The sequence below is a fragment of the Cannabis sativa genome, chromosome X (genome assembly GCF_029168945.1).
Source record: "Cannabis sativa cultivar Pink pepper isolate KNU-18-1 chromosome X, ASM2916894v1, whole genome shotgun sequence".
In the NCBI taxonomy this organism is placed as follows: domain Eukaryota; kingdom Viridiplantae; phylum Streptophyta; class Magnoliopsida; order Rosales; family Cannabaceae; genus Cannabis; species Cannabis sativa.
The window spans coordinates 19,961,399-19,989,120 of record NC_083610.1 but is presented as its reverse complement, the minus strand read 5'-3'; the positions used below and the strand labels follow the sequence as shown (position 1 = coordinate 19,989,120).

The 27,722-nt window shown below is 30.6% G+C and overlaps 4 protein-coding genes across 5 annotated transcripts; all 4 read right to left on the bottom strand.

The window, feature by feature from the left end:
* Positions 1–1,581: 1,581 nt before the first annotated feature.
* On the bottom strand, positions 1,582–27,722 carry LOC115702986 (cinnamyl alcohol dehydrogenase 1). 2 transcript variants are annotated; one of them, XM_061106836.1, is made up of 6 exons: positions 27,716–27,722; positions 3,213–3,325; positions 3,017–3,130; positions 2,708–2,935; positions 2,179–2,618; positions 1,582–2,074 (listed from the first exon to the last, which is right to left on the bottom strand). In XM_061106836.1, the coding sequence occupies exons 2-6, from the start codon at positions 3,299–3,301 to the stop codon at positions 1,875–1,877; spliced, it is 1,071 nt and encodes a 356-aa protein (XP_060962819.1). In that variant the 5' UTR covers positions 3,302–3,325; positions 27,716–27,722; the 3' UTR covers positions 1,582–1,874. The 2 variants fall into 2 exon arrangements, with proteins under 2 accessions (XP_060962819.1, XP_030486319.2); XM_030630459.2 differs by lacking the exon at positions 27,716–27,722 and having other exon boundaries at positions 3,213–3,399.
* On the bottom strand, positions 3,947–5,432 carry LOC133032695 (uncharacterized). Its single transcript, XM_061106835.1, has one exon. The coding sequence runs from the start codon at positions 5,363–5,365 to the stop codon at positions 4,010–4,012; it is 1,356 nt and encodes a 451-aa protein (XP_060962818.1). The 5' UTR covers positions 5,366–5,432; the 3' UTR covers positions 3,947–4,009.
* On the bottom strand, positions 8,549–12,037 carry LOC115702975 (RNA pseudouridine synthase 4, mitochondrial). The gene is made up of 10 exons (XM_030630450.2): positions 11,608–12,037; positions 11,465–11,536; positions 11,231–11,368; positions 11,087–11,134; positions 10,922–11,002; positions 10,726–10,839; positions 10,501–10,602; positions 9,963–10,074; positions 9,698–9,744; positions 8,549–9,588 (listed from the first exon to the last, which is right to left on the bottom strand). The coding sequence occupies exons 1-10, from the start codon at positions 12,001–12,003 to the stop codon at positions 9,232–9,234; spliced, it is 1,467 nt and encodes a 488-aa protein (XP_030486310.2). The 5' UTR covers positions 12,004–12,037; the 3' UTR covers positions 8,549–9,231.
* Positions 21,451–26,351, bottom strand: LOC115702984 (triacylglycerol lipase 1). Its single transcript, XM_030630458.2, has 9 exons — positions 25,977–26,351; positions 25,490–25,603; positions 24,312–24,452; positions 23,020–23,130; positions 22,795–22,938; positions 22,675–22,715; positions 22,511–22,587; positions 22,312–22,407; positions 21,451–22,162 (listed from the first exon to the last, which is right to left on the bottom strand). Exons 1-9 carry the CDS (start codon positions 26,115–26,117, stop codon positions 21,837–21,839), a joined length of 1,191 nt encoding a protein of 396 aa, XP_030486318.2. The 5' UTR covers positions 26,118–26,351; the 3' UTR covers positions 21,451–21,836.

Here is a 27,722-nt window from a genome sequence, read left to right as displayed (position 1 = left end):
TGTCCATGTCATGCCTACAAGTATTTTCTAATAATAGGAAGAAGTCTACAAATGATTTATTTGTTGTCTCAACTTCTTTGTTCTTGACATCTTACCTTATAATAGTGATAATGCTTATTTTTTTAATGATAATGTTTCAAGACATTGACTTTATCATAATTTATTCTCTTAATTTAACGATACCTTATTTTTATTTATTTATTAAATTGCTTTTATAATGTTTGTGTTGTACAAGTACAAATTTCCCTTTTAATTAATCACTCACCAAATTTATTTGTGATGAATAAAAAAATAACAAATAGAGAATTCGTGTTGTTGTGAAGATTAGTATCTAAATAAGAGTATTGCTATTAGGTATGGTGCTAGATAATACTTTTATGAAATAAAATCTTATAATTAGCTAATGCTTGTATCAATTAATTGATAAAAATAATAGTCTTTAAGATATGAATTTATTTTTTATTATTCTTTTCCTAATCAATGATCATTAAGAATCTTCAACTTTTATAAAATATTAATTAAAAAATAAATCCTTAACGACGTTAGTGGCAAACACAAATCACTGAAATAGAATCCCATAAATTCAGAATTCCATGTCTTTCACCCTTATTACCAATTTACATAAATCAAACTATTGGCGTTTGGTTGGAGGTAATGAAATGGAATGGAATGGAAAGGAAATAATTTTCATTCCATTCCTTTGTTTGGTTGCATTTTAAAGTATTGGAATGGCATTCCAATGGAATACTCTTTTCACCATTTTGGCGGAATGGCTATTCCATTTTAAAATGGAAGGAATGACCATTCCAATGTAACAAGAAAAAAAATTTAATTATTTTTTTATCAATTTTTTTTATCCATTTTAAATTTTATTCCATTCCATTCCTATTCTCATTCCCATTCCCATTTCTATTCCTATATTTTCATTCCTCCCAACCAAACGCCTGTATGTTTCTGAAAAAAGAAAAAGAAAAAACTATTAAGTTAGGATTAATTCGAGATAATTACTTAATTTGTGAGTTTATTTCATCATATATTCAAACAGTAACTAACTAATTAAAAGTAAATACACTTCTCATTTCTTTCCCTCATAAAAATTGGAGTATAATTTTTATTTTATTTTATTTTAAATCAAAACCAAACACCCTTTGTAAACCTTGTATTTTAAAATAAGAATATTTCCAGCAAAATTCTTTTAACATTTACAATTATTATACATATCATCTTAATAAAAAAAATGACAGTACCCTTTTATGACCATTAAATATCAATTCAAAAACAGTTAATATATTATTGGACTATGTATTAAATAAATTAACAAAATATATTACCATGTATTTTTGAACTGATACTTGATGGACTTAATTGACACTTAACAACTAAAAAATAGTTTGACTGCAACAAATCGTAAAATAAAATATTTTTATTACAATTTTTTTTATTAAAGTAATATGTGTAACAATTACAAATATTGAAATTTCGCCACAAATATCTCTTTAAAATATTAAAGTGTGTAAAATATCAATGCATATATTGAATTATGAAAAAAAATTGTAACTCAAAAAAATAAAATAAAAAGAATTATGAAAAATCTGTTACTTAACTACCAATAACATTGCAATAATAAAATTTGTCAATTTTCTTTTCTTTTCAAAGAAAAATTGACAATTAACAAAAGCATCAACACGATGCCCACTTAACGAAATTGTTCACAAACATTACATAGAAAGACGAAAAGAGCACTTGAAAAGAAAAAAAAAATAAAAACTTAAAACACTTTTGTTTTCATATTTTTGGGTTTGGTATGGTATGTCTTATACTTTTCCTCCCTTTTAAATTTCATACAAGTAAATGTCCTTGTCTTTTCTCATCATTTAAGTAAGCTTGCTTCCAACAACATCAACAACGAACCTGTACCTAACATCATTCTTTTCCAATCTTTCCAAAGCTGTGTTAATGTAATCCAATTTCACTGTCTCAATTGTGGAACTCAACTTCTTCTCTTTACAAAACTCAAGCATTTCCTCTGTTTCCTTTATACTCCCAATAAAGCTTCCAGTGATGCACTTCCTCCCTACAAAAACATAAGAAAGAGTATAACAATAAAGAATTACTAACACCCTTCTTCTCGGTGTCAAACTACTATTAGTGTAATTAAGTATTAAAGGATTAAGTTACCAAGCATAACCATAGGGCTGACAAATTGAAGTGGGGTGTTGATAACACCCATCAAAATCAGCTTCCCATCAAGTTTCAAAAGTGAAAGATAAGGCTCAAGTGGATGAAAAACAGGGATTGTGTCAATTATATAATCAAAAGAATCAAATTGCTCTTGCATTTTGGCTGAGTCAGAGCTAACAAGGTAATCATCAGCACCAAGATGAGCAAGAGCCTCTTCTCTTTTCTTGTCAGAAGAGCTCACCACAGTCACATGGTGTCCCATAGCTTTGGCTAATTTCACTCCCATGTGTCCCACTCCTCCTAACCCCAAAATTGCTCCTTTTAGCCCACTTTGCATCAATCCAAAGTGCTTCAATGGGCTGTAGATAGTCACTCCAGCACAAAGTAGAGGCGCAGCCTGTTCTGCCCCCATTCCTTCTGGTATATGCACCACAAACCTTCAAAAAAATAAGAACATGTTTGGTAAGACAATAATACTCAAGAATCGAGGTAATCCTAAATAACTATAATTTATAATAAGATGTACTTTTGATCGACCACCATGGCCTCGGCGAAGCCACCTTGAGTAGGCTTTTGATCGGTGTAGACATCGTTGTAAGACCATATTTTTTTGTTGCAGTATTGCTCATTCTCAGACTTGCATGGCTTGCAGTGTTGGCAAGAGCCCACTATGCAGCCTGCTCCGACTATGTCACCCACTTTGAACTTGGTTACTTCTGATCCCACTTCCATAACTTCACCAACAACTTCATGCCTAAGAAAAAAAAAATCAATATTTGATAAAAAAATCAATTAATTTCAATTGTTATGTGTGTGTGTATATATATATATATACCCTGGGACCATTGGATAGTTTGACATGCCCAAATCATTTTTGACTTGGTGAATATCAGTGTGACAAACTCCACAGCATGTGACTTTAATGTATACATCTTCAGGACCAGTTTCTCTGCAAGTTTAAGTATAATGATTATGAATAAAGAATTAAAGAAAATGAAAATTAAAACAATTGATTTGGGTGATGATGTTACCTGAGTGTGTAAGTGTATGGTGAGAGAACACCAGATGAGTCCCTGGCAGCCCATCCTGTTACGGTTTTCTCAGCCTTAATGGTTCCCATTTTTCTACTGATAAAGACAAATAGGAAGAAAAAAAAGCGTATTTGGGAAGAAGAAGAAGAAGAAGAAGATACTGTTTGGAAAATGATTTTGAAAAAAATGAAGTAATGGCTGTATTTATATATAGAGTACAAGACAATATGACCTTTCTTTTCTTCTAATTTCTTTTTTTTTTTTTAGTTTTGATGATAATGACAAATGACAATGGGACCTTACTTGTTATGGAATAATAAATTTATTTAGAGTAATTAAGGGCCAAATTCTTTTATATTTTAATTTGAAACATCTTTAAAATGTCACCCTTGTATATATATGTGAATCAATTTTTTTTTATAAGAAACTAAATTATTATTAAGAAATGAAAAGGAGTATCATAAAAAATTGAGGTATTTTAGGAGGTTAATTATTGACAGCCTCATATGAGTCATGGTGGGTCCGGTGGTAGTAGGTGGACACACGGGGACTTATCTCCTGCGGAGGAGCACACCGGAGCATAATATATTATTTGACCTCATATATCTCAAAATTAAATAATAGAGTTGAAGAGTGCGGTTAAGTTTGAGAAAATGTGAATAAAAATAATGGAAAAAAGTGAAAACTCACAAAAATTGGTAAACTAGCATTGTTGAATTAATAGGGCGCCATTAAGAAAAATAAGAATAATAATAATAATGAAGTGTTCTACAATAATAATAAAAGTTGTAATATATTTAAATAACAGATAAAATTTGAGATGAAATTTGAGAAGGCCACCATGGATGCAGAAGAGGAATAACACGCAAATTAGTAGCACACACTTTAGATGGAAGACGACAAAGAATTTCAATGTGATTGTAATTTTGGCCAAGTATTCGACATTGAAAAATCTCAATATTATCTTTAATTCTATTATTAGAGCGCGAAAAGAAAAACACATCTCCGTCATCTGGATGAAGAGCAACAAGGCAAAAGAAACTCATAGGACAATCAAACCTCATCGTCATATGATAATGATTATGCACCAAATTCCAACTATACGTCTCATCGTCATCGTTGTCACCCCCATCAATTAGTTCCCATGCCTTAAAAACAAAGCACTCTTTTTTCTTATATGAATAGAATTGTGCTAGTCGCACCTTACCTCGAACCACCCCAATATGCACCCTCGAATCCAAACAGCGCCAATCACGTCCTAACTCCTCCTTAGGCAAACCAATCAAACGGTATCGTTTTGAACAAATATTCAACGAAACAATACCTTCATTTTTATTTGAGGAACCATAAGGCAAGTATACAATTCCATTACTTCCAATGATGGTAGAGCGAGAACTGCATTTAGTCAAAGCTTCTTTTGGAAAGTCAAAAGTTGAATGACTCCATTGTCCTGTCTCAGAAGAAAAAATATCTAAATCAGGTAGGGATTCTGAAATTCTATCGAAAACTCTTCCCGCCGCGCTAATGATCACCACCTTATAGCTAATCATAAGGTTATTACTAGTATTAGATACTACTAAAAAGCGTCTACTATAATATCGATAGATATTCGAACACCATGGAAGCAAAATGTAATGCCTTAGAAAAGGATTGCATACATAAAAACAGAGACCACTGCGATCGGGGTATAATAGTTCAACCAGCAATAAATCTTCGAACGATGAACATATATCAACACGGTCAGATTTTACGTCCCTCGAAGGTAAAAACTTTAATGATGGTGTTAGTCCATAGTCGAGAATTGTTGATCTCGGAGAGAAATATGCAAGTGAGAATGAATAATCCGGGAGAAAAGAGGCAATGAAGAATAGGGCAAATGGAAGAGGTGAGTCGGGAGAATTATTAAGTCTTTTTTGACGGTGATAGTGATTGAATCTGCCACTGAAATATAGTCTAGAACAATAAATAAGAGAGAACCAATGTTTGCATACACAAGCACAATCTATTATAGACTTAAAATCTGGAAGACGAAGTAGTACCTCCAATAATAAATCATCACTAATAATATTGAAAATTTGTGTACTCATTGTCTCCAAGCACTGCCGATTATTAGCACTACTGATTAACATTTTTAGGTATAGCTGTACGTACATAAACCCTAGCTACAATTTGTTTTGAATTTATATATATTCTTAGAATGATTGACGGTTAGTTTATTTGTTTTTTTTTTTAAAAAAAAATATATTAAATTATATATTTTTGTGTATAGTTTGGTGAGATTGTTGTTTTGGTAACTGTTTAATTATCTAAGAGTTTATACATACATAGTATAATATTAATTTCGTAAACCTATATTTGTGGAAATTGGTTGAAAAGGAATAATAAGAATTTAAGTGGCTTTTGGTTGGATTGGAGGTAGTAAAATAAGGGATATTTTTAATTATATACGTGTATTTGTTAAAAAGATATCTTAAATTTTCTAGTATCCAATTGCAAATAAATATCTTAAGAAAAAAAAAAAATTAATTACTTTCGTATACATAGTTTCAAAATTATTGATAAAAAGTTGTGGAATAAATTAATCACTTATTTTTTTGATTATTTTATTGTGCACACCGTATACCAAGACGAGAGCCAATTCAACTTTTTCTTTTTTATAATTTATTATTTGAATGAAATGAGAAATATACTTTCTCAAATTATTCTCAGTTTTTTTTTTTTTTTTAAATAATTCTAGCTATAACACAGACACTAATCATTTGACTCAAGTGGTAGATCTATTTTTTCGACATAATTATGTGAGAAATATAATTTTTTTACTATAATTTTTTTTATATATTTTGTTAATAAAAAAAGAAGTAATCAATTTTTTTAAAAAATAATATGTCAAACTAATTTTATAAGTTACTAAGAATTATATGTAATTGCATATGTAAAAATTACCATATAGTATACATTTTACGTAAGCTTATTTTATAGTTAGAGTTATCAATAACATCATACAAAATAAAAGTTACACTTATTTTGCTAATATAAGCTATTTGAAATTTTTTTCTTTTTTTCTGTAAGTCATTATAATGTAAACATAATATAAAAATTGCTATAGGAGTAAATAAAAAAAAAAGTAACATAAGTATAACTTAATTAACAATATTATATAATTTAAAAATAAAAATATAATTTTAAAAGTTAATTAATTGGAATAAGTAACCAAACTATATAAGATAATATTATCTCACAAACTAATAATATTGAAAATTGATTGTGTCATTGTCTCCAAGCACTGCCGATTATTAGCACTACTGATTAACATTTTTAGGTATAGTTGTACGTACATAAACCCTAGCTACAATTTGTTTTGAATTTATATATATTCTTAGAATGATTCACGGTTAGTTTATTTATTTTTTATGAAAAAAGTATATTAAATTATATATTTTTGTGTATAGTTCGGTGAGATTGCTGTTTTGGCAACTGTTTAATTATCTAAGAGTTTATATATATAGGGATATGATTTTGTTCCGTTATTGTTCTTTCACGGATTGTAATCCGTGATGGCACGTACCCTGAGACCCATCTACCATGGAGGTATAACATTAATTAGGTAAACCTATATTTGTGGAAATTGGTTGAAAGGGATTAATAATAATTTAAATTTAATAACTTTTTCTATTTTAAATTTTATTCTATTTCATTCCCATTCTCCTATTCTCGTGTTTTCCCAACCAAACGTCACCTTAAAAAAATATTAGAGTTGCTAACTTAGTTATTAATTAAATACTAATAATAAAAATAAATTTTGTTGCTTTCTAATTCATTTGTATTTTTTTCATCAATATTTTAGACCCCGAACTTAATTTTCGATAACATTTTTTTTAATATAACTAACTTGAAGACAATTTCTAACACGAACAGATACAGAAAATGTAAACAGTTTTGTCAAACACATTTAGATCAGATTATTATTAAATGTTATTTTGACAAAAAAAATAGTTCAAGATCTTATTTGTACTATTTTAGAAAATACAAGGTCATTTTTGCCAATTAATAAAACAGAGGATCCAATTAGTAACTTTTACAAAATACAAAGTCCAAAATAATATTTATTCTTTATTTTTGTATTATTATTTTAGTCAAAGTCTTTAATTAATTATGCTATAATAAACATTAGCATTTCCGTTAGGTTGAGTACTTCTTTTAAGAAATATATTTGATAATAATATTGATTAACATGTATGATTAATATTGCTTATTATTTTTGTCAAATGTATGATTAATACATTTGATCTACTAAATTATTAATCAACATGTATAATACTTCATTCAATTTATGTATATACCATTCAATTTATATATATATTTTTGTATCTTCAAATCGTTGGATGAAAAAAGAATTACTCTCTCCTCCTTGATTGATCCCGTCTGGAAAAAACGTGCGTTGATCAAGATTTTCAGAAACTGATTATAATATGGTGACGTTAATAGTGTGCGAATTTTAAAAGAACCATGGCAACCTCGACCAATATGTTTCAAGATTTATGACAAACCAAGTTTGCCAAATAGTTTATATGTGTTTTATTTAAAAATGTCAAACGGGATGTGAGATGAGAAATTCATTTAGAATACATTTAATGATGAGGATGCTGAAATGATACTAAAGATGCCTTATACAAGAGGGGAGCTGGACGATAAAATTTTGTAGCATTACAGCAAAAATGATGAATACTCTGATAAAAGTGGGTATCTAATGGCAGCTAAATTGAGGCGAGAGCTTCATCAATATGATGATAGTCAGCTAGTTTTGTGGAAGAGGAAATTATGGAAGTTAAAAATTCTGCCAAAAGTTAAGCCTTTAGACCACCCTTGTTTAAAGGCTTTTTCACAGTTTCCCAATTAGACCAAAAAAATAAAAAGTCTATCTACGCTCTTCAGCAATAGAAAAAAGAATTCTTAGGCAAGTCCTCTAATGACCCCCTAGAACTTACTTAATGAGTGTCAGTTTTCCAGCAGAGGATCCAAAATGGTCCTTCCCGGTAGTATTCCACTGAACCTGGCCAACCAATTTTGAGCATCAAAAACCTCACTAGCTCTGTCTTGATAATTAAACATAGCATTAAAATCCCCAAGCACACACCATTTGGTCAAATAGCTGAAACTAGAAAGCTTGTCCCAAAGAACTTTCCTTTCAAACAAGTGGTGAAACGCATATGAATAATTTACCAATAAATAAACAGGACTTGCATTATATATTTATTTGTAACGTCGAAAATCAAGTGGCAGCTACTAATAGTAAGAAAAAAAAATTAGCAAATGAAATTAAATAAAGTCAACCATCAAATGACAAGTGGAAATGAATGATGATCATTTAGGGTTTTTCTTTCTTTTGTTAAGGATGATCTAGGTATTTCATGATAGTAATAATAAAACAGCTTGATCATATGAAAGGAATACAAGTGTAGCCAATCAAATGAAACTTTGTTCGTAAAAATGAAAAACATAAACAAAAACAAAAACAATGGTTATTAGTATAGTTTAAGTTCACATTAATTTAAACTTATCAACGTGCGATCAGAATGCTCATAGATTTAAATTTAAATTTAAATTCTCAGAGAGATTAGCTATGGTGCCAAGAATACTCATAGATTATTGTCCCAAGAGTACGGCTTCACATAAATTGAATCTGGGGTATAAAAATTGAGGATCATTTTGTCAAGAAACCATGAAATTTGGAACTAATGATGAAATATGCCTAACATGTATTATGGTTGCCACAGAAAGAAATGAATGAAGCATCTGTCTTTCTTGTCTTCACCTCGGATTTAATTTGGTCACAATTTGGTTTGGCTCAATGTCATGTGTGAAAAACCAAAAGATTACTCGACTTCAAATGAGGAATCTGCCTTGCAAACATACCTAATAGAGAATAAGTATAGGACTTACCAGAACCATTTTGCTAGTCTGTGGGGCATCCCAACTTATGATACACCACCACACCTAACATTATACAACCTACCGTAGCTTAGGAATTCGTGATATTCCAACTTCTTTCCATGTAGGAAGGCATAGGAGCATCCAGTTTGAGGCTTTCTAGTTGTGAAAGATCATAGTCTGAATACTGTCCCAGATTTTGCAAAACTTGAGTTATGTTTGGCAAAACCATTTGTTTACAGTGAAGATGTAGTCGAGGATGTTTCTCTGAAATACTTCCATTGTGCATGTTAATGCCAAACGGGAGGTTTTTCCTCTTTGGCAACTCTTCATGTTGGCTCTCAACATTAGACAAACTTAAAGGCTTCAAGTTTCTGTGAGCCTGCCAACCATATTTGTAGTCTCCAACTATTGGTGTCCCCAAAACCTCAGCACAATGAACACGAAGCTGTGGTATCCGCACATGATTTAAGTTGTTATGGGGAAACATAAGTCAGTAACCAATGGAAAAAGTTTGCAGTCAGTCATCAAGATTATTACCGAGTTGTGATTTATACCTGGTGCTTTCTACCCGTAAGAGGAGAGAGCTCTAACCACGTGTAACCTGCATAATGAACTCTGGCATTAGAAGAATACTAGTTATATGATAAATGTTGTTAGTATATTAACTTATAGTCTACTACTGTTTCTGAGCCAATTTCCTACACCATCATTCAAAACAGCTTTAACTACGTGAGTTTTAGTTACTATTGCTTCTGATCTAGTTTCCTAAAGGCTATATAACAATCATGTTTTAAATTTGAATAAAGTTTGTATCCTAACCTTGAGATGATGATCCGATCACTTTATACTTCGTAACTGCATGCTGAGATGACAAACTTTGTGAATTGTTCACAACTGTAATTCGCTCGGACTTTCCGTTGTCCACCACCACCTGAAAAGAACCCATTTAAAAACTTCAGTAAATGCAACACGTGAATAAGTTCATAAGAGGAAAACTGTCATCTGTTACTTGCAATCCTCCATCAAGTATTGGCTATCTTGACATCCAACTGATGAGCATTAGCTAATGCAATATACTAATAAGAAAATGCATTTATTCTTTTATGCTTTCCTTTTTCCACTCTTTTAATGTATTAATTCTCTCTATTGAGCCCTACAGTCTGTGGGAGGTAGGAAACTCTAGCAAATTGCTAGTAAGGTCCCCATGACCAATTGGAAAGCAAAATGCATTTTATCGTATCAGGGAAGTGCTGTCTAAATAATGAGAATGATTCAGCAGTAAAATGACAATAGAAAAGACAAAAATCAATACAAAAGCTCAAAGGTCAACATTTTCAGAAAACATTCAACAGCTAACCTTTCCCAATGGAGCTGAAACTAAACCCTTTGGATGTCTCGGAGATCCAATGACAAGTGCCCAATACCTTCTTTCCAGAACTCTTTTTTCATTAGAAGTGTCCTTTAAGACCCCAAAAAATAGGAGAAATCAGATAAAGACTGCAGAATTATAACACACCTAACTACCTTGACTTCTCATTAACATATACATTTTTTACCAGTGACAAGCACAAACATTTCTCACATTTCCAGATGCTCCAAATGTCTTCTCTCGGAAAATCGAGTGCAAAACTGTTGCACTTATTTGTGTACGTCCCATGACCAAGATCCCACTACAATCTCTGTCAAGTCTGTGTACCTAATGGACTCAATGTTCATAATTATAACAATGAAGTCTTTTCAAGCAAACAAATGGTATGTTAAATTCATAATAAACTCACCAGCCGAGGGGATTCTGAGCAGTCATAACTTAAGCAAGTAATAGCCAGTTCATCTAAACTTGTCTTGATTCCAATACCACCCTATCCAACCATATACAAACCATAAAACTAAAAAAACCATACAAAATCAAAACGAAAAACAACTAACTTCAAAACATAGCTAACCTGAACAGGCATTCCCGGAGGTTTATTGACAACAATAATGGCTGGATCCTAATTCCAATTCAGCACAAGCGAATCAAATATTTGTTATGAACAATATACCAAATTACCAGTACAAGTAAAATACAGACTTAAGTCCTTGAAAACCTTATATAGCTCAAGACTACGGATAAAGTTCACTTCTTCTCCATTGCAATGCAACTCTTTTTTCTCAACAGGGACTTCTTTTACAGTAACTGGAAGAAATATTCTGTCCCCCAAGTTCATGGAGTCTTTAGCTGTCACCTTCAAATCGATTTTAAATATTTACAACATAATAATAAATGAAAAACTCATATCAGTAATCAAATAGATATATGAATCAAAATTCTGATCAGTTACCCTTTTAAGTCGAGGTTTTTGTAACTGAGCACTGGAATCAGAATCTTCTATGTTTGAGGATTCTCTTCGAACCTGCAACGACACAAAAAACATAAATAATGGCTTGATCACACTTGAGGAGCCATGTAAGAAGCTTTACGAACCTGTCTGAGTCGAAAGAGCTTCTGAACAAGGCTTCTCGGAAGCTCGGGGCAGCACCGGAGAATCCATTTCAGCGCGGTCGTTGAAGCAACGTCGGTGGCTGATTCTTGAGTTTTGGAATCTTTAATGGCATCCTTTCTCGATTCCGACCACCTGCCGGCGATCTCCTTACCTAAAGCGGCGCCGTTTACTGTGTCAGTGTACGGGGGCAAAGTGAACCAATTTGTATCATTCTTCTCGTCGGGCTTTTCGTCTTGCGCAAAGGATTCGGGTGTGGCAGTGGAATAGCGTGAACGCCAATTATTAATGCCTGAGTTACAGACTCTTGTACTGCATAGGTCGGCGGCGTTCGACGGCCATCGAAGGAGGAGGTGGCGGAGAGGGTTGGGGTTCGCCATTTTTGTGGTTTTGGGCTTCTGATAGATACTAATACAATGGGGCTCGATTAATGGGCCGGGCCACGAATTTTGGAATATTATATTGGGATTATTTCACAAATACAGAAAAACAATAAAAAAATTACAAAAATACGGCATTACGAAATTTTAAATATTTTTACGATTTTTTTTTTATTTTATTTACAAAAAATACGATCTTTTCATGTTGTACTCTTGTTAATTTGTTGTTATCTGTATGTTATTTTTTGTTGTTATTTTGATGTTACTTTTGTGTAGTTTTCTTATTGTTTTCGTGTTATTTTTATGGAAAACTGTAAAACTGTAAAAAAAAAAAAAAATCCTTTAAATGTAAAAATATAATTTTTTTTATAAAAAATAGTGGCTTATGTAATTATTCCAATTATGTTTGATAAAATAAAAAAATTAAGTATTTTTTTTAAAAAAAAAAACTGAAAAAATAAAGTATTCTGTTTGAGAATTTTTTTACTTTAAATGTTCAAAAAAGTTCTTTGTCTCATGTTGGTATACCTTTAAATTAGATAGTGAGCTTACTTGGTTGGGCGAAGATTCTTCACCGTTTGTAAATCTTAATAATGTTTCTAGCTAGTAATGTTTCTAACTACTTATTAAAAAAATAAAGAAAATTCTTATTATTTTATTGATGAAATTTAATATTTTATTTACAAAGTGTAAAAGAAATTAAATTGAAAATAAAAAATCTCCAAAATGAATGCAAAGAGAATAGAGACAACACCATACAATTTTTACTAGGCCGAGACACAAATTTAATTCTCCCATTGCATAAAAAACAAAACCAGTTAAGTGATAAGAGATTTAAAAATTTAAAGCTAAGCTTAATAAATGATGAGAAAAGACACTAATTTAGAAACTCCTTTCTTTTCATCTTTTATTTATTTTTTTGACTTCTTATTGGTAGGAATAGGAAATAACAAAAGGAGGCACAAAAAACTGAAACCCAAGTACATAGCAAGTTCAAATAATCTTGTTAAATCATGTCAAAAAATGCACCCAGGGCAAAACTTTTACAGGGACAATTATACATATTACAAGGTATGATATTATTATTCGGGTAAATACTATTTTAGAATTTGTGTTTTTTAAAAGTTACCAATTAGACTTTTGTTTTGTTAAATAACAAAATAGACCCTATATTTTCTAAAATGATAAAAATAGGATCCTGAACTCAATTTTCAACAATTTTATTTATTACTATAATTAACTTTAAGACAATTTCTAACACGAATAGATACAAAAAAATATAACCAGTTTTATCATAAAATTTCTAGATTAGATTATTATTAAGTTTTATTTTGACAAAAAATCAGTTCAGGATCCTATTTGTACAATTTTAAAAAATACCAGATCTATTTTATCATTTAACAAAACAGAAAGTCTAACTAGTAAATTTTACAAAATACAGACTCCAAAATAATATTTACCCTTATTACTCTTATTGTTATCTTTCAGGATCTGTGACCCGGGCCACCTGGGCTTGGGCCGGAATGCTTCATGAGCCTGATTGTGAACCGGTCCAGAAAACCGGGTGTCTTTGTTGTTCTCCATGGTGGGCCGGCCCACTTAGCGTTCAAAGCCCGAGCTTCTGTTTCACGGACAACAGAGAAGCTCAACAAGAAGATGAGAACAACAAGAGCACAAAAACGCAGCGTTCTACCTCTTCCACTTCCACCCATATTTGATTTTGATCTTGGCAGTCAACACTAGAGAGGCTTATACAATATTATAACTTATAACATTAACAACTATATATATATAACTATATTAATGTATTGATCTTTTGATGATGATGGATATATATATATATGTTTGTACAATAATGAGTGAATTGGGTCTTACTATATATATACATTGAATTAGGTAAAGTTATTGTAGATACATTATATTTTGAAAATTTGAACTGAGCACGTTTGGAGTAATTCGTAAGGAATTGGAAATGCATTTATTGAACAAAAAAAAAAGTAGGAATTTTCTCGCCGCTGTTTATGGTATTTTTCATGTTGAAAATTTGATGTGGACTGTTCTCTAACTAATATAAGAAAAATATAAAGCAATATTGTTCAGCCAAATATTTTTGTAATTATATTAAAAGGCTAGTATGAGTGTAATTTTATTGTTTTAGTACAAGATATATATTTTCTTTTATTTGTGGATTAGGGCCGAACAACTGACCAGCTAAGATTCTTCTACTAATTGGGTGAACAACAATTTTGTTTTTATTGTTGTCAGAATATTTTATGAGGAATAACATAAATAAGTATTGTTTATTTAATGTGGATCTTAGTATATAATGATAATTATATAATCGGTAATAGATGATATTACTATCAGATCATAATGGAATGAACATAACCTACTAACACACTCTAAAATATCTTTAGTTAGCTTATTGGGCCAAAATAATTAAGTGCATGTTTGACATCATAACTAAAAAACTGTTTTTTGTTTTTAAAAACAGAAAATTGTTTTTAAAAAACCAATTTTGTTTGTTTGGCCTTGTTTTTTAAAAACAGTTTTCAGAAAACAAAGTTACAAAAAACAAGAATTTTGAAAACAACAAAATGTTGTTTTCTGTTTTAAAAACCAATTCACTTTTGGTCAATATTGTTTTTAAAAATCACTAACCAAACGTGACTTGTGTTTTAAAAACTTCAAAAACTATTTTTTGTTCTCAAAACAATTTTTTAAAACAAAAAATAAAAAATAATACCAAACATGCTCTAATTCTCTTTTTTTTTTTTTTGATTTAAGCGTTTATATATTACATCAGCATAACCCGGGACTCGAACTCAGGACCTCCAATACACACGCACCCCCTATGGCCACTTGAGCTAGCCTCAAGTGGTTAACATGCTCTAATTCTCTCACAATAGGCATGTAGACTCAATTGACCTATAATTACTTATAAAAGGAATGTAGTCTTTATTGGTGATTATTATAGAATGAGTGTGGCTATATGTGTGTTGAGAGTGAAAAGAGTAGTGTCTATAGAAATCTTTTGCACATTTTGTTTTCTTTTCTTTTGATATATAGATTGAAGGAATGAAATGATCACAAAGAGAAATTTGGTAATCATTATGATTATTACAAAGTAAAATTTTTATTTTATATTACATTTAATGCTTTAAATAAGATAATGTTTAGTAGTGATTATTGAACATAATTGTTATTGTTAATGTTGATTATGTTGTTTGATGCTCAATTAATGATTTAACAGGGTCAACAACAATAATTTATGTCAAATAAGTTTAAAATTATTTTTTATTGGAAACTCGTGGGAGTAAATATTCCCCATTAATGAGAAAAGAAAATCTCAGTCCTCACACATGCCATAATTTTTGCCACACATTCCTCCCTATAAGTACAACCCAAATTTAACATCACATCTTTCATAAACTACCACTCCACCCAGCAACATCTTTAATGGAGTGCTAGTGTAATGCTATATTCTAATACTTTTAAGAAAATTAACTTTCTAATATTGTACTAAATCTTATATTAAATTTAACGCATACTAAAATTTACATCAAAGTGTCAAATTTAGCATAAAATATATTATTATGATAAATTTAACATACAATAAATACAATTATTTTAATTACAGTGTTTCTATTTATCATCAATGATAAACTTAAGCGTAAATTGCAGGATAATTCTAAGTACTTTTACTTCGCTAGTAATTTTATCTATGTACATATGACATAATTTTATTAATCTAAGCAAACAAATAATTAAAAAAAATAGAATTATTTAAAGAGAACATTATTTAATGACTTTTTTTTTACTTTTATGTTTTCATATTTCTTTTGTATCATTACTTTCTTTTATTTATTTTTACTTTAAAATTATTCTTTTTTTACGGTAAGATTCATTTTTTTCTTTTATTCTTCTCTAAGCTTCCATTTGATACCATAATCTGACCATTGCTCTGCCATTGGAGACCACCATTAAAGATTATCATCAGAGAACTATCATTGGAGACTACCATCGGAGACTTCCACATTGGAGAACTACCATTGAAGACCACCATTGGAGACTTCCATCTAAGACTACCATTGGAGACCACCATTACAGTGCTTCTCCATCTCTCTATCCCCATATAAACCCATATCACAATCTTAATTGAAACTCAAATCACAACCCACTGCTTTGCTCTACCTTGCTCTGTCTTTCTCTTCACCGGTGAGTTTTCTTCTTTCCTTTACTTTAGTGAGATTATATAACTTTGAGAGTACAAACCCAAGCTGAAACTCAAATTGCAACCCTCACCATCGAACCCAAGCTGAAACTCAAATTTATATATTTTTTATTTACAATATTTCATTAAGTTACTTTTTAAATATTTAATTTATTGATGATTATTAATGTCATTTGATTTTTTTTTTTCATAATTTACAATATAAAATGTTATTATGTATTAGAATACAATAATAAATATTGTAGCAAATATAACATTTACTTATTTTGTATTTATCAAATTTAACACAATATTTACATCTTATCATAAATTAATCAATATATTTACAAATTTGTTTGACTACCCCTATAGTTAGGCCTAGGAACAAACCAAAAAGAGAGGGTTTCAAAGAAAAAAAAATCTATTGGAATGAATAATTATCAAAGCTTATAGTATTGAGGTAACTTCTAAAGTACTAAAACACAAAGAAAATAGGGAAAAATAGTGAATTATTACTAATAATAATGTTCAATATCTACAATGCTTGTGTTTCACGTTGTGATCCTTAGACAGCCAGCCCAACCTTATCATATCTCTATAAACACCATATATATATATATATATTATATCCATATAATTGACAGACAATTAACAAAGCTACTCATCTGCAGTAACATGCACCTAATTTAATTATCTTATCTCTAAATTAAGAAACGTAATATATGTATGTTGACAATATTTATTTTTTCTAGGAGTAAATTCTTATTTTTCTTATTTATTAGTTTCAACTTTCGATGAATTTGAACGTGTCACGTAATTAAATTCTTCAGCTTCGTCCTTACCAAAAAAAAAAGAGGAAATTTTTGCCGAATAGAAATATTTTATATATATAGACTATAATACGTATTAATACAACTGTAATTTACCTATGAAGTGACTATCTAAGCTTGAGTTTGGTTGGAGGTAATAAAATTAGAAGGAATTATATTATATATTATTTTTTGATTTTTTTTTTTTTAAAAAACGGTTTGAGTTGCTCCCGTGATTTCTATGTGGGTTGCTGGATTTTGATTGCGATTTATATTGTTCCGTTAGTTGCTATAGGGATTTTTGAATGAAATTCCATAAAAATACAAAAAAAAATTATTTTAAAGTGTTAAAATGAAAAACCACATAAAATTAAATGGAATAGAATAAAAAAATTTTTTAGGAGAATTACCATATACTATTTTTTTTTAACTTTTTTTCAAATTTACAGTTTGAATTTCTAAAGTGGTTGCAGCGCTAGTTGCAATAGGGATTTTCATACGATTTTTTGTTGCAATTGTGGTTGCACCGCTAGTTGCAATAGGGATTTCTAGGTAGAATTCCGCAAAAATTGCAAAAAAAACTGTTTTGAAGTGTAAAAATGAAAAATACCCTAATTTTTATTAGGTAAATTACAGCAAAACTCTCAAATTTTTTAATTTACTAGTATTTAATCTCCAAAACTCATTTTTTAGTGATAAAATTCCCAAAATTCGTGTTCTCCTACCAATTTATTATTTTAATCAAATTTTACTGTTAAATGTGACTGTTACATATATTGTTGACGTAAACACTCACATACATTCTATTAAAATGACTTTTTCATTATTTTAGTAAATATCATTTCAATATAAAATGAAAAAAATTTAATAACTTTTTATATAATTTTAAATTTAATTCTACTCTATTTCTATTTCTATTCTTAAACCAACCCGTTCTAATTATATTTATTAACCCATATCCGATGTTAATAAATTATAAGTTGGTTAGGCTACGTACGTACGTCAACTGAGATTTCACATCAGTATCACTTTCATATCAACTTTTGATTTTGAATTCAGGTTGCGTAACAATATATGTATATATATAAAGTCAACTTAGTTTCAAGATTAATAATATATTCTTGGTTGGCAGCACAGTTGAAATTTGGCAATTTGATCATGGTTTCATTGTGTTGGAGTCAAGGAAACCTTGACATATAACGAATTCATCATTAGAATAATGTTACAATATGAATTCAATGATTTATAAGTTAATCTCATCAAAATATATGCGAATTTCTCTTCATCGCTTAATATATATATTTTTGAAATTGATAGCCTCTATGTATTTTTTTATTATTATTAGTATGACACAAAATAATGGTATATAAATACAGTGAAACCTCTATTTACGAATACATTGTAATTAGTTATATATTTTCTAAGTCCCGTATTAACAAAGTATACCTCTATATAAGAATAATTACATTTTAATAAAATATATACATATATTTTGTAAATTTAATAATTTTATTTCAAATTATAATACATGTATGAACATTATATTTACTCTAAAATAATTTTAATATAATATAGTATTAATGATTATTTATTGTTATTATTATTAATGTACATTGATATTTTTTAGTTTTTTAATTTTCTTTTTCTAGCGTAACTTAATTTATTGAATTATAACCTCTCAATTAAAATATAATTTATTTGATCCCAAGTGTATTCTTGGATAGAGGTTTTACTGTATTACATCTAATTGTCAGAATCTGATTACACTTAATTTGAAAACTAAAAGATTTCCTAGCTCAATTCAATTCATGAAATTATTCTTTAAAAAGTTGAAGTTGTTGGCTATGTAGACCTATATTTTAGGTACTCTACAATAGTTATATATGTTCGACAAAAGTAGACTAAAATTTAATTTACAAATGATTCATTTTCTTTCTTCTTTTAAGTATTCATTTTCTTTCTCAATGAAGAGTGGTAGGAGTTAAAATTGACTACGCTTATTCACTACGAAGGCAACATTAAATCTTGTTAAGCTTAGATAATGTAAAGCTCCTATAGTACTTATGTAGGCTCAGCTTGGTTGTGGAACTATTAGGATTATGACAAAGTTTAGAACCATCCATATTGAGTTTGACTAGAATGTTTATTATGTACTTAGATTGAGAAAGATACATACCAAAGTCATTCTTGACAATCTCAACACCTAAAACGTAGTGTACTTCCCCTAGGTCTTTTTTTTTAAAAAAACAGATTGATTCAGGTCTGTTACGTACCAACTTGGAAATGAAACTATGATTTAGACCAGTCTCTAATATGTCATTAACATATACTCGCAACACAATCTGGTTAGCTCCTAAACCATGAACAAAGAGAGGTATCAACTCTAGATGTTTGGAAATCCCGCTATATTAGACTCTGTTTTAGCTTTTCATTCCAGGTTCGAGGAGCCTATTTTAATCCATATATAGTCTTGTGTAATAGACACACATGATTTAGATATTCTATATCTTCAAAACCTGGTGGTTGTTGCATGTACATAACCTCATTTAAGGTCCCATTTGAAAAAACATTGCTTATATCAAGTTGTGTAACTCTCCAATTATTAAAAATTGCTAAGGAGAGCATTAGTCCTAACTGTTACAGGTTTGGCACATGCCATGCGCATCACAAGCAGGTTTATTTCTTACCCTGGAGAGAGCAACAATATGAAGCTCTAAAATGGATAATGAGGTATGTTAAAGGAACCCTCAACACTGGTTTAGCTTACTATACTAGTTGCAATTCAAAAGTGGAAGTTGCAAGGTATGTGGACAGTGACTATGCTGGATGCATAGACACTATATAAGAGATCACTTACAAGTTATGTTTTCACAGCTCAAGGTGGATGCATAAGTTGAAAATTAACTCTGCAAAAGGTAGTAGCTCAATACTGAAGAGTATATGGCTAAAAGGTAGTACCTCTCAAAATGTAATATCACTATTGATTTAATATAATAATTTTTATAGAATATCATTAATACCAATTGCAATGTGCAACCTTTAGGTAGTATTGGGCACCACTAATACTTAATAATAATTCATATCAAGTCTCATATAATTTAATATAATAACTTTTAGGGAATATCGATCGCTAACCAATCGCGTGTAGGGCTACCTCTAGAAGGTGCTAGACACTACTAGTACCCAATAACAATACTCAATACTCTATTCATAATGAAATACACTAAATAAATAAATAAATAAAAAGCATTCTACAATAAGGTAACGTTTTATAATTGAGTTAACAGTTTTTTATAATATTTATTAAGTAAAATATGTAGAACCAAATATTAAATTACACCGATAGCAATTTACACAAATGCTAGATGCTAAACACTTTGTGTGCCATTTTAACATTTCTCCAAAATAAACTTTATAAATTACATGACAAAACATCCCCATAATAATTAATATTTCTTTTGACTACGTACCTCGAAATTATATTGTCATAATTAATAATAATTTAATGTTTCAGGGATTATGTAATGAATGCATGGAACTCATGAAAATCACAACCCATTCGTTTTGGTAATTTAACACCACTACTCATCCAGTACCTTTCAAACAAGCCTAACTAACAAATGCATGCATGCCGGCCATCCTCTTCAGTCGTTTTTTCCAAAAAGTCTCTGAAAACCACAATCACTATAAAAAATTACTATAAATAAAACCCTAGTGATGATCACCAAATACAATAGTTTTGTAAGCTATATATACATAATAACATGGCTAGAGGATTAATAATACATGTCCATTATTCTTGTGTCATTTTTGTCCTTATTATTACTCTCCTAATTGTGTTGAGCTTCATAGTTGTTTCCCCAATAGAAGGTCGTCCATTGAAGAAGAGTACAACAACATCGGTGGTGTCCATGAGCGATGTTAATGTTTCTAGGTTGGGTGCCATTAATGAGGATCAACCGCATGAATTAATCATTATTCAAACTCTGAAATGGGCTAACCAATCTGGGCCTAGTCCTGGGGAAGGACACTAAAACGACATAAGGATTTATATGAAACGACATATATATATTTATCTATATTATCTGCCAAGTTATCACTAAATTTGTGTTTCGTGAAAAGGTTGAAATTGAAACTACACGTATGTAATATTGAACATTAACCTTTGTTGTAGGTATGCTATACATCGTATTAATTTTTTTTTATGCAAATTATATTTATATATATGTATACTTATCATTTATGAATAATGAAACTACAATACTATTGAAAGTAATTTAGAGATTCCAATTCTCATAACCCTCAATTTTTCAAGTGAACAACACTCATTTTCATAAAGAAAAAACACTATGCTATCATTTCATTTTTATTTGAATCCCCGGAAAAAGGCCCCCTAATATTTATTTCTTATTCCTACTCAAAATCTAAATTCCAAAATACTTTGTATACTTTTATTCATTACAAATGACAATATTGCAACAACTTTTTCGTTTACAATACTCCAATTAAAGTTCACATCCAAACACTCAATATAATCTGAGCCTAAGCATGATGAGGTGACTATCAATGTTGGCTTGTACAGCTATGGAACCTTCATTGTTCCTCTATGACCGCCTAATTTCCTCATCGGCCAATGTCGACGTTCTTGTTAATCTGGAATCAAACTGACATTTGCTTCTGCTCTTTCTTTTACTCCCTTCTTCCACTCTTTACCATATACAATATTCACAAGAAAATAAAATGATGAATATTTACAGTATATACAATCACATTTTTTTTCTTTCTTTCTCTTTTGGTACAATAGTAAACAGTCACTTTAAACTACTAGATTTTTCCCTAGAGTTGAAGAAGCTAATCATATGATTATAAATATCTTCCTTTGCATGCACGCTGATAATGAAGTCAATATGACCATAATTCTCAAGATAAAGCAACTCTGGAGTAGACTGCAATTCCTTGAGCGTGTGCTTCACATCGGTCAAATCTGCTAAGGCATCATCTCCTCCGTAGGCCATCCATAACGGCAATGACTCGGGTATATTCCCAAGATTGAATACAGGGGGTTTCAATTGACCATATTGCATCAGGTTTTTTACTACTCCATAGTCATACTTGGAGAAAGTACCCTTTCGAATCACTACCAAGCCAAATGAAATAAAATAAGATTAAAATAATAGTAACAGAGTCATGCTTTAATTCAGGAAAAATTCAATATTACTTATGAGTGCTATGCCACTGGAACTCTCAACTGCCTATGAAAAAAAATCATAAAGAGCTATTACGTACTTTGGAAGAGATGGCGTATGTTCTTTGCTGATGATGGGTGTGGTTCATACTCAAGATAGAAATCCACACGCGAGTTGTTAAAGCAGCAATTCTTGCCTGTAATGTTTTTGCCAAAATAACGTTATGACATAAAATAGTGTATGCAAATGAAAAATGAAAAACATTATTGAAGACCAGAACTAGAAAGTAGAAGATTAACCTGTAATGGATGTTAGCAGGTCATTGCAATCCAAATGGCCATCACATATGGAATCCACAAGATTAACACCCCAATCACTGAAAATATGAGGCAAAACATAGTATTAATATAATGCAAACCCATTGTACTAGAGGGAAAAAAAGGAAAGGACAGCTAGAATAGACCTTCTGAAGTTGACTTGATGAATACCCATGGCAAGAATCATCTGTTGAAATGCGCAGAGATTATCATCTTCATCATCAGAAACACATAGATGTAGTTAATAATACCAGGAAAAAGAATACCTGATCTAGATGCATATTAACCATTCTAAGTACAAACTTGGAGTTTATATGCTCCAAGTACGATATCGGAGATAGAAGAGCAGCAGCTTCAACCATTTCTGCTATATTAGGCTGAGTGAAAGCAGCCAAAGACATTATTGTCCCCTGGAAAGAAAAAACAAGCTATAGTTACACAGAAGTAGCAAGCTCGTAGTTAAGCTTTGAGAAAAAGACAAGTTCAGATACCTGTGAATGTCCAACGACAAATATTTTTGTACTGGTTACTGCTTTAATGTAGCGAAGCATTGCTGCAAAATCATGTAGAGCCAATTCCTGCCAACTCCAATCCCAAAAATCCTGCAAAGAAACATTCAAACACGCGATACCAATTGATAAGACCCGAGATCTTCCGCTCAAGAACACAATAAAACAGTAGCAATAATAGGAATAAAACAATAGCAAAACAATAGAAAATGTGTATTGAATGTATGAAAAACCCAATTACAAAAGATAGGAGCCCTTAGGCCCCTTTGGTGCAAATAGAGATTTACTCAAAACATTGCATACCACTCAATTCCCTTTAATATTCTATATATACTATTGTATTCCCTCCAAAACACTACCCTCAATACAAAGACTCAATTACCCTCTTATTTAATATATGCTAGCACACCACCTTAATCCTAGGTCCTAACAGAAACATTCAAACACACGATATCTTCACATGCAATAAATCCTTTAACGTGCTCTACCTATGTTTACCCCTTCAAGCCTCTTTTGTTTTCTCTCTTTTCATTTATATTATCTATACAAAATAGACCGAAGAGGGGTAGCTCAAATAGTTAGACATGTAATTTTCTCCCACAATGTTTGAGCTGCAAGTCCCTCCTGAATACCTACATAACAATTACTATAATTTTCTAGTTACCAAATATTGTAGAGAGCCTAGTATCAAATATATTTATATAATATATATACAATTTAGTTATATTTATGTAAACAACTCTATTTCTCAATCTGTATCATTCATTTGTCTGTTCTCTTATATTCATCGACGTTCATTCTATGACAGTGTTTCCCTTTCAAGATCTATTTTGTCTTGTTTCTTTCAATCAATGATGAAACCACAAGTTTATAATCTATATAATGTATTGATGTATGTTTTTCAATTCTATTTCTCAATCTCTATTGTGTGTACTCTGCTCTCTTCTATTTTAATCCCTGGGATAATATGAGGTGGGAATAGTGCAGCAGATAATACTTCATTCATCCAAATATTAGTTCACTGCAAATTACAATCTTGAAACCAAATCTATAAATACAATTTTTACGTGACTTGAATCCTAAACCGTGTTTCCACATACAGATCTAGATACAGTCTCAAGTGACAACTGATTACAACTTCAATTGAATGTCAAGGAGCATCCAAGACAAATAAATATATGCACAGAAGCAATTAAAACAACATCCACTTGCCAAAATAGAGAAACCATTTTATGGATGGGAAAAGTGGAAATGAAAGTTTACACAAGGAATACCTTATCTTTAAGTGATAAAGATACATGACCATGGCTCCAACGTGTTCCACGCACATTTCCCACCCAAACATCAAAACCACGGTCTGCAAGGATGAAACCCAATGATTCTTCTGGAGAATTTAAAAACCACGCATCTCCTCCCTACTTGCAAAATAGGAAAACATAAGAGAGATACACGTTATCAATTCCTTTCCTCATATAGAAATGAGTAGAGGTAGTTGAATTCTCCTCATAAGTAATAAATAGTTAAATATCCTATAAACACCACAAAAGCACAACACTAGTACCAAGCTTAAAATCTGATGATTCAACTGTGATCTTTCTTGTAGTAGTCTCATAATTAATCATAATAAATGCCAACAAAACTCATAATACTTTCAGACTACAAGTAATAAAAAGCTCAATTTCAGATTAAACACAGAAAAACCAGCATCTCTTTTTTGTAAAATATTCATAATGAAATAATTAAAACCATTTAAGAAGCCATGCCCATTTTCCAATTGCCAGTAAATTTCTATTATCTATCTTAAATTTATTTTGCATCTGGTACATTCTCATTCTCAATCATTATCCTCATTTTAATATGTCAAAAGAAAAGCAAAGCACAAGGCAGTAAGAGACACACTAACATAATAAATCAAAATGTGCAGAAGCTGCTCAAATAGACATTGGAAAAAGCTACTGCAACTGCTCTTTCTCCTTTCATCGACTACTGCGATATATTATCTTAAGCTAATTCAGAGAACGAAATATTATAACCAATTAAAAATATAAACACAAAATTTCAAATGATTCTCCATTTGTGAAACAACAATACATCCATAAATTTTTTACACTAATTCAGGCAGAAATTGTTTAACTAGAACATGTTTAACCTTTAAAAAATAATATTAATTATCTTCAAAGACTGTCAATTAGCAATGTGTAACACCATACTTAAATTTCTATTTGGAGAACATAGCTTTTCAATCAGTATTTCAACAACATTCTTTCTCTTTTTCAGCTTGAATATTCGACACACCAATAATCCGAAAGCTTTATGATTTCCTTTCTTGCCGCAGCTATACCACAAGTTTTAAAGACATTGTCCAATTTTTCATTTTTATTATATCATTCCTAAAAAAATATTTCAACAAATAAAGGAGCAAAGCAGTAAAATAAACTGAAAGAAGTATCACCATAAAGAGTCCATGCTGAAGCAAAACCGGAGGACGTGGATTTTGTCTTAAATTCCCAATTTTGGACGATGACACCCGTTGTAGAGCCAATAAGTAACCATCATCAGTCAAAATCTAAACACAATAGTATAAACAAACCACAACTCAGCTCCAAGCTCTTTACTTTTGCTTAAGATTTTTAATAAATGACAAAAATAAACTAATACAAACAATGCTACTAAACAAACCAACAATTATGTAACGGAAATTCAACACAATTTAAGGAAGAAAGGCAAACTCTACTTCAGTGTGTGGGAAAATTTATAACAAAAACAAAACTTGATTTGATTCAAAACTTGATTGGCAATCAAATATGTCCAAAATGGATATAAAATAGAAACAAGCTAAGCAATTTTCTGAAATTTAATTCTAATATTCTTTTATTTGTTATTATCAGCCAGTTTCTTAGCAACCAAACAGAATTTTAATAAATACAAAGAGAGAGGACCGTGTGTTCGGAGCAAGCATAACCAGCAGGACGAATGATCAGCGCACAGAGATTTTGGTCAGGTGAGAGGCGATTAGAGGTGTAAGTTTCAGCGGAGCAGACATAAATTAGGGCAGAGAGAATGAAGATAACGGCGACCATGGCTTCCGAAATCGCGAACTGAGGAGGAATTAGGCGGGAAGACAATGGCGGAAACAGGGTTGATGTGAGTAGAGTGGAGCAGCAAAGGTTGGGATTTCTCCTTTGTCCTACTCCATTTTAGTTCCATCCATTTCTCCAAATGGATAATTTCTGTGGCTCCATCCAACTGTAACACTACGCGCGCTCTCCAGAGAGTGGTGACAATCCCCAACTACCCCTGCCCATAACAAATGAATATTGTTATTAGGTACCAGTGGTGCTTAACATCTCTACATGTCATCTTGCAATTAGTTAGCAATACTCTCTAAAAATTATTACATTAAATTATATAAAACTCGAAATTTAATTGGGAAATTTACAAAAATACTGTTTTTTTACCAAATATTTTCAAAAATACTGGGACTCGACAAACTTTACATTTTTACTGTCCAAGCCCATTTTTATTTCTTTTATACTGCCCAGGCCCAATATATTTACTTTTATACTGTAAACAGTAACAAAACACAAACAGCACCTCTCCTTCGTGGTTGGGGACGAACAAATCAACACCAGAATTATAGGAACACCAGGAAAAAACCATAAAATCTGGCAAAGAGAAAAAATTACTAAATCAACAACAAATTACTGTTTTGTAGTGTTATTTTACTGTTGTTTTAATATGGAAAAAAATACCATGTAAATGAAATATTATGAAAAATGACAGGACATGGAATCTATATTAGTTCTCATAAAGAGCAATGGACAATGAGAAAAAGAACATAATTATTTCAAGAGAATGTGACAATGCTCGAAAACAACACAACAACACTTGAAAATAACACACCAACAACAGACTCATACACATTGGAACACCAATTAGAAGTAGGAGGAGAGTCAAAAATAAGAGAATTTGAAAACGACAAATTCAACATAGTTGACTAGTGGAAGCTGGTTGCTAAAAAAATGGTAGAAAAACTTGAAAGCAACAGTAAAAAACTAGATCCAGAAATCGACATCAACAACGCGAAGCTAATAACAGACAAACACCAACCAGAAGTTGAAAAAGGTCAGGCATACAAAGACAAGGAAACACTGAAGCAAGTTTACAGCTTCTAAGCAATCAAAAACAACTTCCAATACAGTTTTTGAAAACATATTTAATTGGAATTCAGTAAGAATTTTTTTAATATCTTCAATAACAGAGTAATAACCAGAGTTTATAACTCTGGAATGGTAGTATTCCGATCGGGTGTACTTATATTTTCAATCCTATAAAAAACATAAAAAAAACACTACTAAAACAACACAAAAAAAAAACAAAGAACATAAAAACAAGCATTAAAAAACTCTGGAATAGTAGTATTCCGATCGGGTGTACTTGGATTCCCAATCCTATAAAAAACATAAGAAAACACTACTAAAACAAAACTAAAACAACAAAAAAAAAAAATAAAGAATATAAAAAACAATAACAAAATATGTCATAAGAGCCTTCAAAAGATACAATACCATCACTCACAAAACCAGAGCTAACTATAACCCCAAAAAATAAAAGAAAACATAATTAGTAAAAACAACAAAAACCCAATAAAATTTATGTCGTTTTAGAAAAAATAAATAAAGAAA

Excerpts from the sequence above, each read along its gene's own strand:
- LOC115702986 (XM_061106836.1), bottom strand. The coding sequence starts at position 3,301 with ATGGGAACCATTAAGGCTGAGAAAACCGTAACAGGATGGGCTGCCAGG. Across the intron at positions 2,936-3,016 it reads AACTATCCAATGGTCCCAGG|GCATGAAGTTGTTGGTGAAG; the intron begins GTATATATATAT and ends TTTTTTTCTTAG. Across the intron at positions 2,619-2,707 it reads GCCATGGTGGTCGATCAAAA|GTTTGTGGTGCATATACCAG; the intron begins GTACATCTTATT and ends ATTTTTTTGAAG.
- LOC133032695 (XM_061106835.1), bottom strand. The coding sequence starts at position 5,365 with ATGTACGTACAGCTATACCTAAAAATGTTAATCAGTAGTGCTAATAAT.
- LOC115702975 (XM_030630450.2), bottom strand. The coding sequence starts at position 12,003 with ATGGCGAACCCCAACCCTCTCCGCCACCTCCTCCTTCGATGGCCGTCG. Across the intron at positions 11,537-11,607 it reads AGCTCTTTCGACTCAGACAG|GTTCGAAGAGAATCCTCAAA; the intron begins GTTCGTAAAGCT and ends GTGTCGTTGCAG. Across the intron at positions 10,840-10,921 it reads GCTCAGAATCCCCTCGGCTG|GTACACAGACTTGACAGAGA; the intron begins GTGAGTTTATTA and ends TGAGTCCATTAG.
- LOC115702984 (XM_030630458.2), bottom strand. The coding sequence starts at position 26,117 with ATGGTCGCCGTTATCTTCATTCTCTCTGCCCTAATTTATGTCTGCTCC. Across the intron at positions 25,604-25,976 it reads ATGCTTGCTCCGAACACACG|ATTTTGACTGATGATGGTTA; the intron begins GTCCTCTCTCTT and ends TATTGTGTTTAG. Across the intron at positions 22,163-22,311 it reads CATACGCCATCTCTTCCAAA|TGATTCGAAAGGGTACTTTC; the intron begins GTACGTAATAGC and ends TTGGCTTGGTAG.